The sequence below is a fragment of the Chenopodium quinoa genome, unplaced genomic scaffold (assembly GCF_001683475.1).
Source record: "Chenopodium quinoa cultivar QQ74 unplaced genomic scaffold, ASM168347v1, whole genome shotgun sequence".
Lineage (NCBI taxonomy): Eukaryota > Viridiplantae > Streptophyta > Magnoliopsida > Caryophyllales > Amaranthaceae > Chenopodium > Chenopodium quinoa.
In genome coordinates, this window is record NW_018744151.1 from 1,218,533 (window position 1) to 1,236,522 (window position 17,990).

General features: G+C 32.6%; 2 protein-coding genes across 2 annotated transcripts; both read left to right on the forward strand.

The window, feature by feature from the left end:
• The first annotated feature begins 8,523 nt into the window (after positions 1–8,523).
• LOC110693503 (UDP-glycosyltransferase 86A2-like) lies at positions 8,524–11,224 on the forward strand. The gene is made up of 2 exons (XM_021870619.1): positions 8,524–9,283; positions 10,069–11,224. Exons 1-2 carry the CDS (start codon positions 8,734–8,736, stop codon positions 10,974–10,976), a joined length of 1,458 nt encoding a protein of 485 aa, XP_021726311.1. The 5' UTR covers positions 8,524–8,733; the 3' UTR covers positions 10,977–11,224.
• A 589-nt stretch (positions 11,225–11,813) lies between these two features.
• On the forward strand, positions 11,814–14,858 carry LOC110693504 (UDP-glycosyltransferase 86A1-like). The gene is made up of 2 exons (XM_021870620.1): positions 11,814–12,527; positions 13,690–14,858. The coding sequence occupies exons 1-2, from the start codon at positions 11,984–11,986 to the stop codon at positions 14,604–14,606; spliced, it is 1,461 nt and encodes a 486-aa protein (XP_021726312.1). The 5' UTR covers positions 11,814–11,983; the 3' UTR covers positions 14,607–14,858.
• The last annotated feature ends 3,132 nt before the right edge of the window (positions 14,859–17,990 follow it).

Here is a 17,990-nt window from a genome sequence, read left to right on the forward strand (position 1 = left end):
AGGTGAGTTTAATGTTTATATCTTCGTGTTCTTCAATTAATTTTAGGTCACATTCAGTTACATTTGTTGATTTTCATTTCGATTTTCGTTTGATTTTCGCTGATTTCAGCTCACATTGTTTATCAATTTGTGTCGATAATGTTTTACTTTGTTTTTTTCATTGATTTTAGTTTTATTTTCGTTTTTTTGAGTAGTTATCAAGTTGATTTTGCTTATTTTTGTTATTGTCCAGTTTTTTCGTTTTTTTTTGGAAACCTAGAATTCACTGATAATTTGTGCTATTATGTTGATTTTAGCTTGATTTTAGGTATTTTAATTATTTTGTGTATTTTAATTTGATTTTCGGTTTACTTTAGTTCTCAATTATGTTTTATTTTCTGGTTTTATCTTATTTTTTGTTTGATTATAGCTTTATTTGAGTAATTATTAGTTGATTTTAGTTTTAATTTTGCTTCATATGAGTAATTATCTTACATTTTCTTTGTTTTTTTTGGAAACCTAGAAGTAATTGCTATGGATTCTGCAAATGTTCCTCAAGAAAATACAATGTATGTGTTTCTGCTCATTTTATTTTTATTATTTGAGTTATTATTATTTTTGTTGTTGTAGATTAGTTGATTAGTTGTATTACTTGTATGGGAGTTCTTGTAGATTAGTTGATAACTTGTTCATTTTATGTTTTGTTGTTCATTTATGAAATATTAGCTTTTTAATTGACATTTACAAGCAATAAAAAGTTGTAGATTATGTTGGGAAGTAATTTTCAATACATCTAAAACTGCCACTGGTTAATACTTGTATGTGAAAGCAAATAGGAAAAAAAAAACAGTTTAAGATGGGAGTACAGGGCTTTCATCTCTTTTGTTTGTCTTAGAAATTATCACAATCAAAATTCCCTGTGCAATGTTATTACTATTGTCACCACAAAGCTACCAACTTCGTCGTGTACTTAGTTCGGCTTTTCACATTAGAAGCCAAGAAGCTGATAGTTTGAAGGAATTTTACTATTTGGCTTTTCACATCAGAAGCCTAGAAGTTAGTTCATTATGTTGCACATCAGGTCTTAAATTAGATATCAGTGAGAAAGAATTTGAGTTTAAAAACAAGTTCTCTAACTTCTTCACAGCTTTGAAAGTAGTTGATAACTTGTTCATTTTATGTTTTGTTTTTTATTTTAGCACTAAGTATCTGCTCATTTGACAAATGAGCATTTAACTATTTTCTCATTTGAGAAATGAGCAATTAACTATTTGCTCATTTGAGAAATGAGCATTTAAGTTTTTGTTCATTTTGTTAAATTAGTAGCTAAGTATTTGCTCATTTGACATCAATGATACCTATTTTGTTGAGCAGGACATCTGTTGAGACAAATTCTGTTGTTAATGTTGGTGAGCAAGATGCAGCAGGGGCAAGACAGTTAAGAGTTATTGGTGGTGACCAAGATGCAGCAGGGGCAGCACAGTTAAGAGTTGGTGGTGACCAAGATGCATTAGGGGCATCACAGTTAGGAGTTGTTGGTGGTGACGAAGATGCAGCAGGGCCAGCACAATTAGGAGTTGTTGGTCATTCTACACAGCCACAATATAAAGGAATGAGTTTCAAGACAGGATCTTCTAATGACAAAGGAAAATGGGTTTTAAAGGACACATTAAAGAAAGAAAAACAGATGATTAAGGTAGTGGAGATGAAATCCAGCAATGAATTGCAAGGTTTGAAGTCAGGCAATGAAGTGGAAGGTTTGAAGTCTCACATTCATGGGACATTGCATAGCCGGATGTCACCCTCATCCATTGTTCAAGTTATGGAATCAGTTTTAGTTTCACAAAATCAGTTGAAAGCAGTTAGTGATATAGGATTTGGGTCGATGGAGTTTTTGAAGGTGACCCAACTGCCTTTGCGGTTGGGTTTATGGTTGGTGCAGCACTTTGATGCTAAGACGTGCTCATTAAATATTCCTGATTCTGATCCTTTCCGTATTACTGAAGACCATGTGCATGAAGTTCTCGGGTTTCCAATAGGGGGCATAGAGATTGATAAAAATAATTTTTCCAGAAATAAAAAAGTCATTCAGCAATGGAAAAAGCAATTCCAAAGCAACTCACTCTCTATCAAAATAGGGGAGCTTAAAGAGTTTTTGAAGGAGCATAAGTCAGCTGGTGCTATGTTCAAACGGAACTTTGTAGTTCTTTGTGTGTCTACACTGATGGATGGTAGTCTTCTTATTTTTATTATGCTCATTTTACTTTCAATTTGCTCATTTTCAATTTAGTTTGCTCATTTCTATTTTATTTTTCTCACTTAAATTTCTATCTGCTCATTTCTCTTTTGTTTTGCTCATTTTTTTGTCAGGGAAACAAAACATGAATATTAATTCTGATATTCTTACATTTCTTTCTGATGTTGATAAAATCAAGGACTTGAATTGGTCAAAGTATATCCTTGATTCTCTCGTGAAGGGCAAGCTTTTATGGGAAGAACGTCCAACTCGTTCTTTTCCTGGGTCTTTATTGTTTCTTATGGTATTACTTTAATTTTTGTATTTTTAATGTAGTATTTCTTACTTATTTTTTATTTTTAATTACTAATTTTTCTTTTCTTACTTGTTTGTAGTTATTATATGTTGATCAATTTGTACTTGAGGAAGTTCGAGATGCACATGAAATTCCAATCTTGAAAGGGTGGACAACAGCTATGCTGTCAACACGTGAGAAATTGGAACTCTTTAAAGGGAGGCTTGGAAATATTCGTGCTAAAAAGCTTGATGCTGGTTCTTCTAGCATGATACAGCCTAAAATGATGTTTAACTATATTTTTCTGTTTTATTCTTTTCCTTTTTATCCTACTTTTTTTAACTTTTTTGTATTTTATTTAGGAAAAATTCATTCTTTTTGAAGTGGAAACTCAAGTAATTGCCAATAAGGTAACCATATATACTGTAATATTCTATGTTCTTTTTGGAAATGACCAACTAATTTTTGCTCATTTGTCTAATGAGTAAGCAATTACTTGCTCATATTTGAAATGAGCAAATAATTTTTTGCTCATTTGACAGATGAGCAAATTATGCAATTGGTTATGTGTTATAAGTAAGATTGGTTTATATTTGTTAAGATATTTGCTTTCAAACTTGTTCTAACTTTCTTTTTTTGTTTGTTTGTCTTTAGGAACAATCTGATCCAATTCGTACAAAAAATGAAGAAAGTGAACAAGATCCAAAGAAGGTATTTATATGAGTTTTCTGGAAACCAATATTAATTTTTTGTTCATTTTTAGAGTTCTTCTCAGTATGATGCATAGAGGCAAGTGGCCATATGTGTGCTTTTGCATTACTCATATGCATCTCATGAATATAGAAAAAGTATTTTATGTAAATGTTGGTCTTTGGTTACTGCAATCTTGTGAAACTCATATATGATAAATATGTGGATATTTCTTGTGAGCAGGAGCATTATAGTTCTTAATTTTTTGCTCATTTGTCAAATGAGCAATAATGAGCAATTAATTTTTTGCTCATTTGTCAAATGAGCAAAAACTTCAATGCTCATATAAAGTTCAATTTGCTCATTTTTATATGACTTTTCTCATTCCATATCCACTTTGCTCATTTCATTTCCACTTTGCTCATTTCATATTTACTCTTCTCATTTATATTTATCTTATTTATATATTTTTTTTTTATTTTTTTTTTTACAGAAATGCCTTATAGAGCTTGCAAAAGCATCTACAAACCTGGTCTTGGCATACATGCATTTCTATAAAAAACATGAAACTGCCATCAAGTATTTTCCAAACAACGAGAAGATACAAAAGTTGAAGGAAGATGCCATGGGCATTTGTGATGAGTATAAGATGAGCTCCAAAACTTTGACTGAAGATAATACTCTTTCATTTAGCCAAGATGAAGGGTATTGGCAAGATCCAGTAGTAATTGAAGCTTGGGATAGGTTTTCTGAGATTTCAAGCAACAAAAAGCATGCTGAATCTTCAATCAATGCAATGGTTGTTCATCCAAATGAATCGGAACCCATTGATGTTACTAAGATTGCTTCTGAAAGTGTTCAGATAGCAAGTTGTATCCCTGATGTTGGATGTTCAGATAGGGCTGCTGAAAATGTGTTCAAAAAAATTGGAGATTCAAGTTTCAAATCTGCTTCAGGACGTTCACTTGCCAAAGAATCTGGAACTCCTACATTCAGTTTAGGAGTCTTTTCTCAAGAAACTGATTCTCCCCCTAGCAATGCGCCTACTGAACCTGTAGTTGCTTCTGTCAGTGCACAAGTTGGTGTTTCTGTTGCTGATGCTTCTCAAGCTGTTGGTGATGCTCTGATTGCTAATCCTCAAGATCTCACTTCTGATGCTCAAGAAGCTTTAATTGTGCATAAGAGAAAAGGTGATACTGAAAAGAAGAGTTCTATTCCAAAGAAACGCAAACCTCAGCCATCAGTGCTTCTTAGATCACCTTTTAAGTCCCGCATTATGATAATTTACAATCCATTATCACCAGTTCAGATGAGCGTCTTGAAGGCAATGTTTGCTGATGATGAAAATCGTTTGTAAGTATTTTTTTTATCTATAGAATTTATTATCTTGTACATTAACTTCCATTTGTTTTAGACATACTAACTTTCTTTATTCTTTTTATGCAGTGAACCAATATTTAATGGAGAGAATGGTCTTGAAATTTTGAGAGTACATCTTGAGAATCTTTATAATAAATATAAAGTTGATACAGAGATCATTAATGCTTGGTGTAGCATTCTGAATTATAATGAGCAGTTTAGAGATTCAAATTCTCCTGCTCGTTTCTTTTTTTACCTTAGTGCTACCGTAAGTTCAAATTCTTTCATTTATTTTGTTTTATTGAATTATTTTGTTTTTTTGTTGTAATTAATTTTTTTTTCTTTAACATGTAGGACTGTCTTATTCACTATGAGATAGATTCTGTTGCCCATCGGAATAAGATGTTTTTTGAGGTTGCTAAGAATTTGTACATAAAATCAGTTGTACCACACAAGGATATTCAGCTTTTTTTCTTCCCAGTTTATGAAGAAGATCATTACTATTTGGTATGTTTTAATACTACCACACTGAATGGTAATATCGAGCTTTTTGATTATAACGAAGATGCTGGAGATCATAAACAGCTTTTAAAACATTTGGTATGGCTTAAAAGTTAATCTTTATTCACATTATGTTTGTTTCTTTTACTTGAATGATCAGATTTTATTATGTTTGCTTATTTGATGTTTTAATTTTCAGAGAACTGCTTTTTCAAACTTTATTCAATGTGAAGGAAATGTACAGAGTTCTATTTTGGCAAATGATATCAAGCGGATGGAAATTTCTGTGATTAATGGTTCATGGAAGTCTTCGGATAAAAATCATTTGCATTGTGGAGTTGCAGTGATGAGACTCATGGAAACATACATGGGTTGTGCAAAGTGGGATCCTGGTTTGAAGAAAAATAATGTAAGTTTTTTAGATTAGTCTCATTAATAATAAGATGTTTTGGTCTATTTTCTTACTTTAAAGAAATGTTTGCTCATTTCACAAATGAGCAACTAATTCTTTGCTCATTTGAGAAATGAGCAATTAACTTTTTGATTATTTGCTAAATGAGCAAGAAATTATTTGCTCATTTGACAAATGAGCAAGGATTTACTTGTTCATTTCATAAATGAACAAAGAAATGTTTGCTCATTAAACAAATGAGCAACTAATTCTTTGCTCATTTAAGAAATGAGCAATTAACTTTTTGATTATTTGCTAAATGAGCAAGAAATTACTTGCTCATTTATCAAATGAGCAAAGAAATGTTTGCTCATTTGACAAATGAGCAAGGATTTACTTGTTCATTTCATAAATGAGCAAGGATTCCTATCAAATGTTTACTTTAATTTTGAGGTCTATGGTCCATTAATCTAGCAATACCGTAGGCCATTGCCTTACAAGTTACAACTGCAACTTGTGGTGTTACTTTTACATGTTTGCTCATGTTATTGAAATCTCCTTAATTGTATAGGGTTTGATTATGTTATTTGTTTTGCAGCTAATAATCTTGACTAAACTTCGTGAAAAGTACACCCTGGGAATAATTACAAGTGAAGTGAACACTATTCAATCTGTTAAAGAAATTGCTCAGAAGAAGAAAAAGCAAAGTAAAGTTTCTGTTGCTGACAAAGAAGAAAATGCTGAAAAAGAAGAGCCTGAAGAAGAAAAAGTTCAAGGAAGAAAGAGCAAAAGACTGAAGAAAGCTGAATGTTAGGGAATTAAATAGTTAGTAGTGATGATTTGTCTTTTTTGGTTTAGGGAATTGGGTAAATTAAGATTTTATCTACTTTTAAGTAGTCTTTGAATGATGTAAAACTGATTTATAAACAGATTTTCTCAATAGAAGCCTACCCTTTTTTACTATAGTGATGATTATATTTGAATTAAAATTCAATCTTTTATTTGTTTTTACTTCACATACCTTGTTATATACAACCAGTGTTCATTTGAAATATTCGTTCATTTGTTAAATGAGCAAACAGATGTTTGCTCATTAAATGATAGATCAATGAATTCTTGCTCATTTGATAAATGTTCAAAGAATTTCTTGCTCATTTGATAAATGAATAAAGAAATGTTTGCTCACTTCACAAATGAGCAACTATTTTTGCTCATTTAAGAAATGAGCTTTTACCTTTTTTGATTATTTGCTAAGTGAGCAAGGAATTACTTGCTCATTTGATGATTAAGAAAAGATATGTTTGCTCATTTGACCCAAGGAGAGCTGATTTTGGACTGGGAGATGAAACAAGAGTGCAATTGTTCCAAGTTCATATAATAGCTAATTTGCTCACTTGCCAAATGAGCAAATAATTATTTGCTCATTTGACAAAATGAGTAGTTAACTATTTGCTCTTTTGATTAATGAGCAAGGAATTATTGCTCATTTGAGAAATGTTCAAAGAATTTCTTGCTCATTTGATAAATGAATAAAGAAATGTTTGCTCATTTCACAAATGAGCAACTATTTTTTCTCATTTAAGAAATGAGCTTTTACCTTTTTTGATTATTTGCTAAGTGAGCAAGGAATTACTTGCTCATTTGATGATTGAGAAAAGATATGTTTGCTCATTTGACCCAAGGAGAGCTGATTTTGGACTGGGAGATGAAACAAGAGTGTAATTGTTCCAAGTTCATATAATAGCTAATTTGCTCACTTACCAAATGAGCAAATAATTATTTGCTCATTTGATTATTGAGCAAGGAATTATTGCTCATTTGAGAAATGAACAAATATTTAGTCACTCATTTGAATATGTTCTATTTTCAATTCAACAATATTGCAAAGCATTAAACTATGATTAGTACAAAATTAATAATATATTATTAAATATAAAAATTCAACAAAATCTTATATGTATATAAAAGTACCATTACACTTTTTTTGGACAATTTCTAATATCATGATGACTCAATTCACCACAACCTCTACATAATCTCTTCTTTTTTTGGTTTTGTTCTACAGCCTTTTCTTTTTCTCCCTTAAGCCTTTTTGCACTTCTACCTCTTGTTTCAACATTTGACACATCAGTCTCACTCGCTTTCTTTTTTGATGTCTCTTCATTTGATACATGAACTCCAGTCCCTTTATTCTTTGAAACTTTTGGAGGTTTGACAATTATTTCAGCTGGCACGCCAGCTTTAACGGCCAATTTCAAAAGGCATTATAAACAGTCAAACATACCAGCTGGTCAAACAAGCTAAGTGAACCAGCCAACCGCCAACAGCCACTTGTCAAACAAGGCCTCATGTACGGAGTAATTTTATTACTACGTAATTGTACCATTTAAAGCTTTACCCTTGTTATTGTATCAATATTATTTTTCAATATCATTCTATAAAAAAATTGATATATTGAAGGTATATATATTGAGACAAATTCAACAAATTCATTATGACTATAATTTCCTTATGAAATAATCATTGCTAATAAAATATTATATTTAATATGAAACGAAGGTAATAATTTGATTGGTAGCCAAGGACAATTGTACGTATTGGGAAGGAGGAGTTGTTAGTGACTTACATCAGAACAAAGCTTACTAGCTAAGTATAGTTAACTTCATTTGGGTTATTTGGTCCAATATTATTTGAGTTTATGTTGGTAACATTTCAATTTATATATCCGACAAATATGATCATCTAATGATCCTCCCACTAATGACTAAAGAGTACTAGTCAACTACGGTGTACTCTACTATTAGTAATTGACTAGTACCCCTTACTTTACACCTTAGTAATCATGGGAGACGGAGGCTCCACTATGGTGACCACAATCAAGCTCCATTTTTTTCAAAAAAAAAAAAAAATTAATAAAAAAAAAAAAAAAATTAATGGTGTTTGCTTCATTTGTCCTTATAGTAGTCTATATCTTTTTATAAGTTGTTAAGATTGATAAAAATTACCTCCCATGTTTGTCTGATTTTCTGTTACACGACTTTCAAAATATATATTTAATATATTACAATAAATATAAAACTGTTAGATAGTATAATAAAGAGCGGATTATTTCATAAAAAAAATTCCTATTTAATTTGAAAATTAATTCATATTATTCTTCGGTTTCTTCCCATATACAAGTCCCCCATCCCAATCATTTATCTTCAATTATTTCCCAACAAAGACCCCTCCCTTTTCCTTCACTTCCAAACTCAATTCTTTTTAGTGTTTTTAGTAAAACAAATGGAAAACTCAAACTCGAACTCCAACTCCAACTCAACTAAAAAGCCTCATGCAATACTAGTAGCACATCCCCTACAAGGCCATCTAATCCCCACCGTACATCTAGCAATGAAGCTAGCATCAAAAGGCCTATCAATAACTTTCATAAACACCGAAAACATTCACCATCAAATAACCCTCTCCAACCCTACCACACTTAGTGATGGTCACGACCTATTCACCGAGGCCCGAACCACATCGGGCCTCGACATCGACTACATGACTGTATCCGACGGGTTACCATTAGAGTTTGACCGTTCATTGAACCATGATCAATGGGTTGGGGCTACAATCCACTGCTTCCCAGCTCACTTGGAGGTAGCCGTAGCGAAGATCATGAGTTCGAGGCCGGCTACTTGTTGCTTGATCGTTGATAGTTACTCGGTTTGGGGATCAAAGTTGGCTAAGAAGTTTGATTTGTTACATGTATCGTTTTGGACTGAGTCTGCTATGGTGCTTGATTTATACTTTCATCTTCACTTGCTCAAGATAAATGGCCATGTTGGTCCTGGTACTTTACTCTCCTCTATCTTTATTCTTTGTCAATCTACATGACTATCATTCCGTACTCTTGTGATTTAGATTATTTACATCATATTGACTTTTGCATTATATATTTGACCATCATTTTAGTATTTTGTAATACAAATATAAAAGGTACAACAAAAACAACTTAACATACTAGTATAAGTTGTACATTGATAAGCACGTAGGACATTAAAAGTGATGCAAGTAATGCAAAATAAAATCGGTCAAACTAGTCCGATTTATTTCTCCTATTTTAATAATAGTAAAAATCAATACATCACATGTTCATCATATGACTTACAACTCATAAAATCCAATTTTTTTTTTTCGGTAAGGTAGATCTTATTAATTTATGCTTATCTGTAAAAGTTTATAACATATCTACACACATCTCAAGTCCCAACTCCCGACCTCCCCTAGTCCCCTGTTCTTCAACAATTTTGATTTGATCTCATAACCGATTAATTTTTTCTTCCACATTTTAAACTAAAAAATAAACAACTCAAAGTAGAACTTTTGAGAGGAAAAAAAAATCCTAGCTTTTGCAAATTAGGTTTGATTTGGCTTTGAGATATTCTCCATATACCAAATTGATACCCCTAATTTAAACAACTCTAAATCTAAATGTTTCGTTGTTAAAATGACTTGTACTCGAACAAATTAATATTATAATAACATTTATATATGTGGGACAAAAATTATTCCATCACATCAATCTTTTTTCTTTATCTCATAATTCACAAACCCTTTTTTATTTTATTGTATTAGGAACAAGTTCACGAAACGATCCAATCGACTACATACCAGGGATAAGATCAATCAATAGATCAGATCTGACATCATATCTTCAAGAAGAAGACTTGACAACAATCCCACATCAATGCATCTTGCCATCACTAGAAGATACTAAACGGGCTGATTATATACTTGGTAACACGGTCCAAGATCTCGAAGCCCATTGCATCAAAGCCATTGAGGCCCATACTCCATTTTTTGCAATTGGCCCATTATTTGCACCTGGGTTCACAAAAGGCCCAGTGGCCACTAATTTATGGGCCGAGTCAGATTGCATCCAATGGTTAGACTCAAAACCTAATGGCTCGGTTTTATATGTTTCATTTGGTAGCTATGCACATCTCACTAGGGAGGAGCTAGAGGAGATAGCTCATGGAATTAGGCTAAGTGGGGTTAACTTCCTTTGGGTTATCCGACCCGATATGGTGAGTTCCGATGATACGGATCCACTTCCTATCGGATTTAAAGATATGGTTTGTGATCGAGGGATGATCGTGACATGGACTTGTCAGATAGCGGTCTTATCTCATCGTGCAATAGGAGGATTCTTAACACATTGTGGATGGAACTCGACACTAGAGAGTATATGGTGTGAAGTTCCGTTATTGTGTTTTCCATTATTGACCGATCAATTTACCAACCGTAAATTAATTGTGGATGAATGGAAAATCGGTTGCAACCTTTGTGATGATGAAAATCCCGTAAAAAGGGAGGAGGTGGTACGAAAAATAAAGGGTTTAATAAGTGGGTCTAAGAGGTATGAGCTCAATGTTAAGATCAAGGAGACCAAACGTGTACTTCAAAATGCAATAACGACAAATGGATCTTCCGAGAAAGGTGTTGAGAAATTCATTGAGAAATTAATAAGTGGAGCTAACTAAGAACAAATTTGGTTGCTTTCATTTTTTTTTAAAAAAAAAGGGTTAGAATAATTATTGTACTACGTACGGTTAAAGTTTTTTGTTTTTAGATAACAAGTTATTGCAAGAAAACAAGATTACAACCAAGATTACTTGTTTGTCATTTGGTGTCTTCCAATTTGTTTGGGAATCTTGTAATACAATGTTTGATTTCCAACTATTTGACCTATATGGTCTATTTAGCAAGAATAATGTTTAGTTATTTTGGACTTCCCAGCAAAACTTTTTAATTTAATATAGGTAAACTCAAGTCATTACATTTAGAATTGTTTAAGTTCAATTCAATAAATTTCAGTCCAAAATAATAGGACCTAAGGGTTTGTTCACTTCAGCTTAAATTTAGTTCAGTACAGTTCAGTTTAGCTCCAATCCGTTTAGTTCAGTTCAGCTCTTAATTTCCTTCATTCATAAAATATTCATTTCAGCTCAGTTTAATTCAATTCAGCTCCAATCAGTTCAGTTCAGCTCCAATCAGTTCAATTCAGCTCCAATTAGTTCAGTTCAACTCCAATCAGTTTAGTTCAGTTCAACTCATTTCAGTAAATTTGAACAGGCCCTAATTCTAGTTAATCTTATTATTTTTTGTCATTCTTTAAATCCAAAACGATTAACTAATAACTATTATGGAGTATGTATAAATCGATGCCGCCCAGCCTATAAAAGTACTATGTTAAATATATATATATATATATATATATATATATATATATATATATATATATATATATATATATATATATATATTAAAATAAAGCAAAGATAAGTTAAAATAAATTATTAAACTCATTCTTTATTTAAAATGGACTTAAACAAATGACGACTTTTCTAAGCTTTTAGCTAGCTACCAAAGGGATTGAACATCCTTAGAAGCTAGCACATATCCCCCAATCATTCATCCTCTTACTACTCTCCAAAGGAATAATAAATCACTTCAAAAGTTTGCAATTATCTTAACAGTTCCTAAAAATATGAATAGCTCAAACTCAAACTACAAAAATAAGCCTCATGCCATACTAGTACCACTTCCACTACAAGGCCATGTAATCCCATTCGTTGAGCTAGCCATCAAACTAGCTTCCAAAGGTTTCTCCATCTCTTTCATCAACACCAACCACATCCACCACCAAATCACTCTTTCCAACGCCACCGCTTTACAACAAAGCGGTGGCGATATCTTTGTCGAGGCCAGGAACACTTCTGGCCTCGACATCGAATATGTAACGGTTTCGGACGGGTTACCTTTAGAGTTCGATAGGTCATTGAATCATGACGAGTGGGTTGGGGCAAATACTTACACCTTCCGAGCTCATTTGGAAGTGGCTGTGGATAAGATCGTGAGATCTCGGCCGTCGGTTGGTTGTTGCTTGGTTGCTGATAGTTACTTTGTTTGGGCGTCGAAGTTGGCTAGCAAGTTTGGAATGATTCATGTATCGTTTTGGACTGAGCCTGCTATGGTGCTTGATATTTATTTTCACCGTCACTTGCTTCAGCAAAATGGCCATATTGGACCTGGTAATTATTGTTGTCTTAGCTCTATTTTTTAAATATCTATATCTATTACTCACCTCTAGATTTAATGGTTAAACCTCTTAAATAGACCCGATTCACATTAATTTATTGTGAACCACTAATATTAGAGACATTATTGTCGTTTTATCAATAAATTATAAAAAAGGGTCTCTATGTTAAAATAAAGGTATTGTCTTATTATAAAGCTTATAAAAATATTAAAGGTCACTATGTTATAAATAGGGTTATTGTGTTCAACATAAAATTATACTTTATGTTCGCAATAATTTTAATGGTCACATAAGTTTTAATTAAGATTACCATATTAAAATAAGGGTCATTATGTTTAATTTAAAGTTGATTGAGCGCTTATGGATCTCGGGTCAATAATAATAATACTGTAATTATAAAATTAACGATTTGATTAGTACAAAACCTACCGACTTGAAACTAAATGATCCAAACCGGAATTGACTTATATCATAGTATACAGTAACAAAATCCAAAACTAGATGATGTAAACTCCAATATACTGTAGCTTAAATTGATATGTTTTTCATAATAAGTTAATTAGCAATATTTTAATGGACCCTTTCCTTACCTAGACTAAATGTCTCTTAGTTGTATGAATCATAATTCCATTAAATAAATTAAATGACCTGATTTCTCACCTCTAATGATGGTTTAACATGTCCAATGCGGCTGCTATATAATTCCCTCTCCCAATAAATGCAAGCAAAAAAAAAAAAAAAAAAAAAAACTTAGCCTTCCTTATCACAACCCACTTGAAAATAAATCAATTCAACACTTGGATTTTTATCATTATTATAATAAAAACAAGTCTAATCAAAATACAAAAATGCATTATTACATATGGTATCAATGAAGTACATATTGGTTCATTTAGTAAGTTTCTTACCTTATATCCTGGAATTGTGGGTTCGAATCCTTTCCAAGTGAGGGTGCTTAGGGTAGTTAGGGATCTTTACCCTCTCTTCTTTTTGCAATAGGGGACAAAAAAAGAATTGTAACATCAACTTTTTTTTTCCCAATACTTTAGTAATTACAACATACTGTCAAAGTGTTATAAGTTTTACCACATAAATAGTGAATGGTTAAATAGATAAACACGAGTAATTAATATTTGCTTTATTTTTTTTATTAGGATCAAGTTTGCGAGATGATATCATTGACTACATACCAGGAATAAGTTCACTAAAACGGTCAGATTTGACATCATATCTTCAAGAAGAAGACTTGACAACTATGCATCCTCAATACAATTTATCATCAGTAGACGACACAAAACGAGCCCAATTTATACTTGGTAATACAATCCAAGAGTTAGAGGCCCATACAATTTCAGCCATTCAGGCCCATGTTCCATTCTATACAATTGGGCCTATATTTTCACCTGGATTTACCAAAAGCCCAGTAGCCACTAGTTTATGGGCCGAGTCAGATTGCACCCTTTGGTTAGACTCTAAACCTCTTGGGTCAGTTTTGTATGTTTCATTTGGTAGCTATGCACATCTTAGTAAGGAGGATATTGAGGAGATAGCTAATGGAATCAAGCTTAGTGGGGTGAACTTCCTTTGGGTGATTAGACCGGATATGGTGAGTTCTAATGATGTGGACCCGCTCCCGGTTGGGTTTAGGGATGAGGTTCGTGGTCGTGGGATGATCGTGACATGGACTTGTCAGAAAGCGGTGTTATCTCATCGTGCTATAGGAGGGTTTATAACACATTGTGGTTGGAACTCGGCATTAGAGAGTATATGGTGTGAAGTTCCTTTACTATGTTTTCCTTTATTGACGGATCAATTTACAAATCGTAAACTAATGGTGGATGATTGGAAAATCGGGTGCAATCTTTGCGAAGAGAAGTATGTTACAAGAGAAGAGGTGTTACTAAAGGTAAAGGATTTAATTGGTGGATCTTTAGGGAATGAGCTCCGTGATAGGATTAAAGAGATCAAGCATGAATTACAAAATGCAATGATGATAAATGGATCTTCGGAGAAAAATATTGATAGCTTCATTAAGGAATTGAATACAACCATTGAGAACAAACTTGGTTAAATATATGTATGAGTTTGAAGATTAAGTCAACCTAAAGCTTAAATGGGTGAAAATTGGAAACTCGTACTTGAGGCCCAGGAATATGTTATAGTTTTTTTTTTTTTTTTTTTTTTTTTGAGGAAACAGGAATATGTTATAGTTATATGCTCTATTAGAGCGTAACTGTAATATGTCTTTGAATTTTGTTTTTATTTTATTTCTATTTTTTTGTTTATTTCTATTTGTATGGAATTTATGGTATGCCTTTATCAATTACTACGTTTAATATGGCTACAAAAATGTCAAATTTGATTTTGATTAAACAAAAAGATCATCCACTCTTGTTTATGTTTATGGTTATAAAGCGTAAAAAAAATGGCAATTTTATGTAAACTCATAAATCCACGCAAACTTCAATTCGTTCTTAGTTCTTACAATATATATATATGTTGCGTTAAAATGTACATTGAATAGATTAATAGGTAATTAATTAATAAAATAATGAAGAATTTGTCTTAAGACAATATAATCTATCTATTAATAATAATTTGCATTATGTTGCCGTATACATAGTGCATGAAACCTTGAATATTCTTTGCTTTGATCATCATATACTACTCTAACAATTCAATGCGTTTCACCCAAGGAACCTCTATATTACTTAGTATTTGGCGTATAAAAATTTCTTAATCCATTGATATAATCCTTATTTTTGGGCATCTTATTGATCCATTTAAGACATTGTATTTTTATTCCTCTCCTCTTCTTTTTTATCCTTCTTTGTTTCATGTAGATACTTGACTAATTGTGTATCTCTTGTATATACTACGTACCCCGAGTTTAGGGAAGTTGTGATCCATTGTGTATAATTTATAAATATGTTGACATCCATAACAAGATTCTTTAATTATCATCGAATAATTGCACAAAATCCATCATCCGTTGGATTATTGCTAGTTAGGAAAAAACATAATTTGGCTATACCCGTAGCATGGGAGAAGCCTAAGGTAGGGTGTACGAAATTAAACTTTGATGGGTCTTCTAAGGGCAAGTGTGGTAAAGCAAGCATCGGAGGGGTTTTCCGAGACCATAATGCTAAGTTCGTACTTGGCTATGCACAATCCATTAAAAATTCCGATAGTACCATTGCAGAATTGGCAGCCCTCCTTAGAGGCCTTGAGCTTGTACTAGAGAATGGGTGGACCGACGTGTGGCTTGAGGGAGACGCCAAGGCATTGGTTAACATAATTGTTAAGAGACGCTCTATGAAGTCGTTGGAAGCTCAAAGGTATGTTAGTCATATAAACACAATCATACCTGAGATAAACAATTGTACTGTGACACATATTTATAGAGAGGGTAATCGAGCAGCTGATAAGTTTGCTAAGATTGGTCATCAATTGGAGAAGCCTCGTATTTGGAGACATGCTCCACCGGATGAGGTTTTGCCCATTATGCACGAAGATGCTCTGGGAAAAATTGTTCTTCGGAGAAGATAAAGATTGATTGATTAAACTAGGTGTCGAAAACATGTACATAATTGATTAATTAAGCAATTGATGCATTAATGTAAATTTTGCAATGCATCGTCATTTTTTTTTCCTATTTTGAATGACAATATTCTAGCTGTACATGGTTCATTTCATTAGATAACTTTAGCTTTAAAAATGTAAATAGCGTGCAAAACATGAAAACTTACATTATATTTGGAGAAAATTCAGATCAAAGTTTGCAATAGAGTAAAATGACCAAGAAAAGGTAGTGTTTTTTTTTTTTTTTTCATGCATGGTAAATTTTAAGTATCAATATAAATCAAGCACCTTGTAGTATATATCAAGTTAACTTGTGATCATTTTAAATAAAGCAATTTATAAGTTAATCAATTAAAGCCTAAATCCCAAAAGAAAGGTGTCGGATATATGAACCAAGGTTTATCACGTTTAATCGCCAACCATGATTCTCTCCATCCTTAGCTTCCATTTCATTTTGTCTCTTCCAAATTAAATTCTATTTCTTCATGTCTTTCTTAACTCCTATCTAAGTCTTTATTGGTCTTTTTCTATCTCTTCTAAGCTCTCCTTGATCCTAATCCTCTTCTTTCTTTAAGGATCTGTATTTTGATCTTTGTTTGACATGCCCAAACCAACAATGCAATTTTTACAATATCCTCAATTTATTCCAACCTAACTTTTTTGAAATGTAGTATCTTAATTTAATTTTTTTTTATCTATAAAGGTGCTTACATACATCCATCTCAATATAGGCATCTCTAGTTGATTTTAAAACACCGTTACACATAAATCACACAGTTTATTGTACACATTTCTTATTTTAAAATTAATCATAAAAATGCCTTAGAGCTCAAACACAAGTGAAAATCACAAAAAAAAAAAAAAAAAAAAAAAAAAAAAAAACAACGCGCACACACACACAAATGTTTATTGGACCTTATAGTCTATATGTCTTTATTAGTAGACTAGTAAAGTAGTAGTAGTGACGATTAGAAACAAGGAAATGAACAAAAGTACACAAATGTTTATTGGAACTAGGTAAACATTTCAGTTTTGTGTTTTTGGAAAGTTGTAAACATCAGTTGGAATTTGGAAACTAAATAAGCTTGGGTGAATGAATGAAGCAGAAGAGCCATGAAGGAGTACCAAGGTGATAAACAAGGCCTTCCTCGAATTGTTAGTTCGTTAGTATATATAGTTCATTTACAGATGAAATGTATCTAACAATCACGTATATACCAAAATAATAAAAACTCTTTCCATTTGATGTATAATTTGAAAATATGTTGACATTCATCACAAGATTGTTTAGTTGTCTTAGGATAAATGCACAATATCCATCAGCTGTTGGACTATTGCTAGTCAGGAACCAACATAAGTTGTCTATACCCGTTTCTTGGGAGAAGCCTAAGGTAGGGTGCACGAAGTTGAACTTTGATGGATCTTTTAAGGGCGTGTGTGGCAAAGCAAGCATCGGAGGAGTTTTCTGAGATCATAATGCTAAGTTCGTACTTGGCTATGCGGAATCCATTGAAAGTTCAGATAACACCATTGCAGAATTGGCAGCCCTCCTCAGAGGCCTTGAGCTTATAGTAGAGAATGGGTGGACCAATGTGTGGCTTGAGGGTAACGCCGAGGCATTGGTGAACATGATTGTTCAGAGACGCACTATAAAGTCATCAAAAGCTCAAAGGTATGTCAGTCGTATAAACACAATCATACCTAAGATAAACAACTGCACTATGACACATATTTATAGAGAGGGTAATCGAGCTGCTGATAAGTTTGCTGAGATTGGTCATAATTTAGAGAAGCCTCGTATTTGGAGACATGCTCCGCCGAATGAGGTTTTACCGCAGGATGATGCTAAGGGAAAAATTGTTCTTCGGCGAAT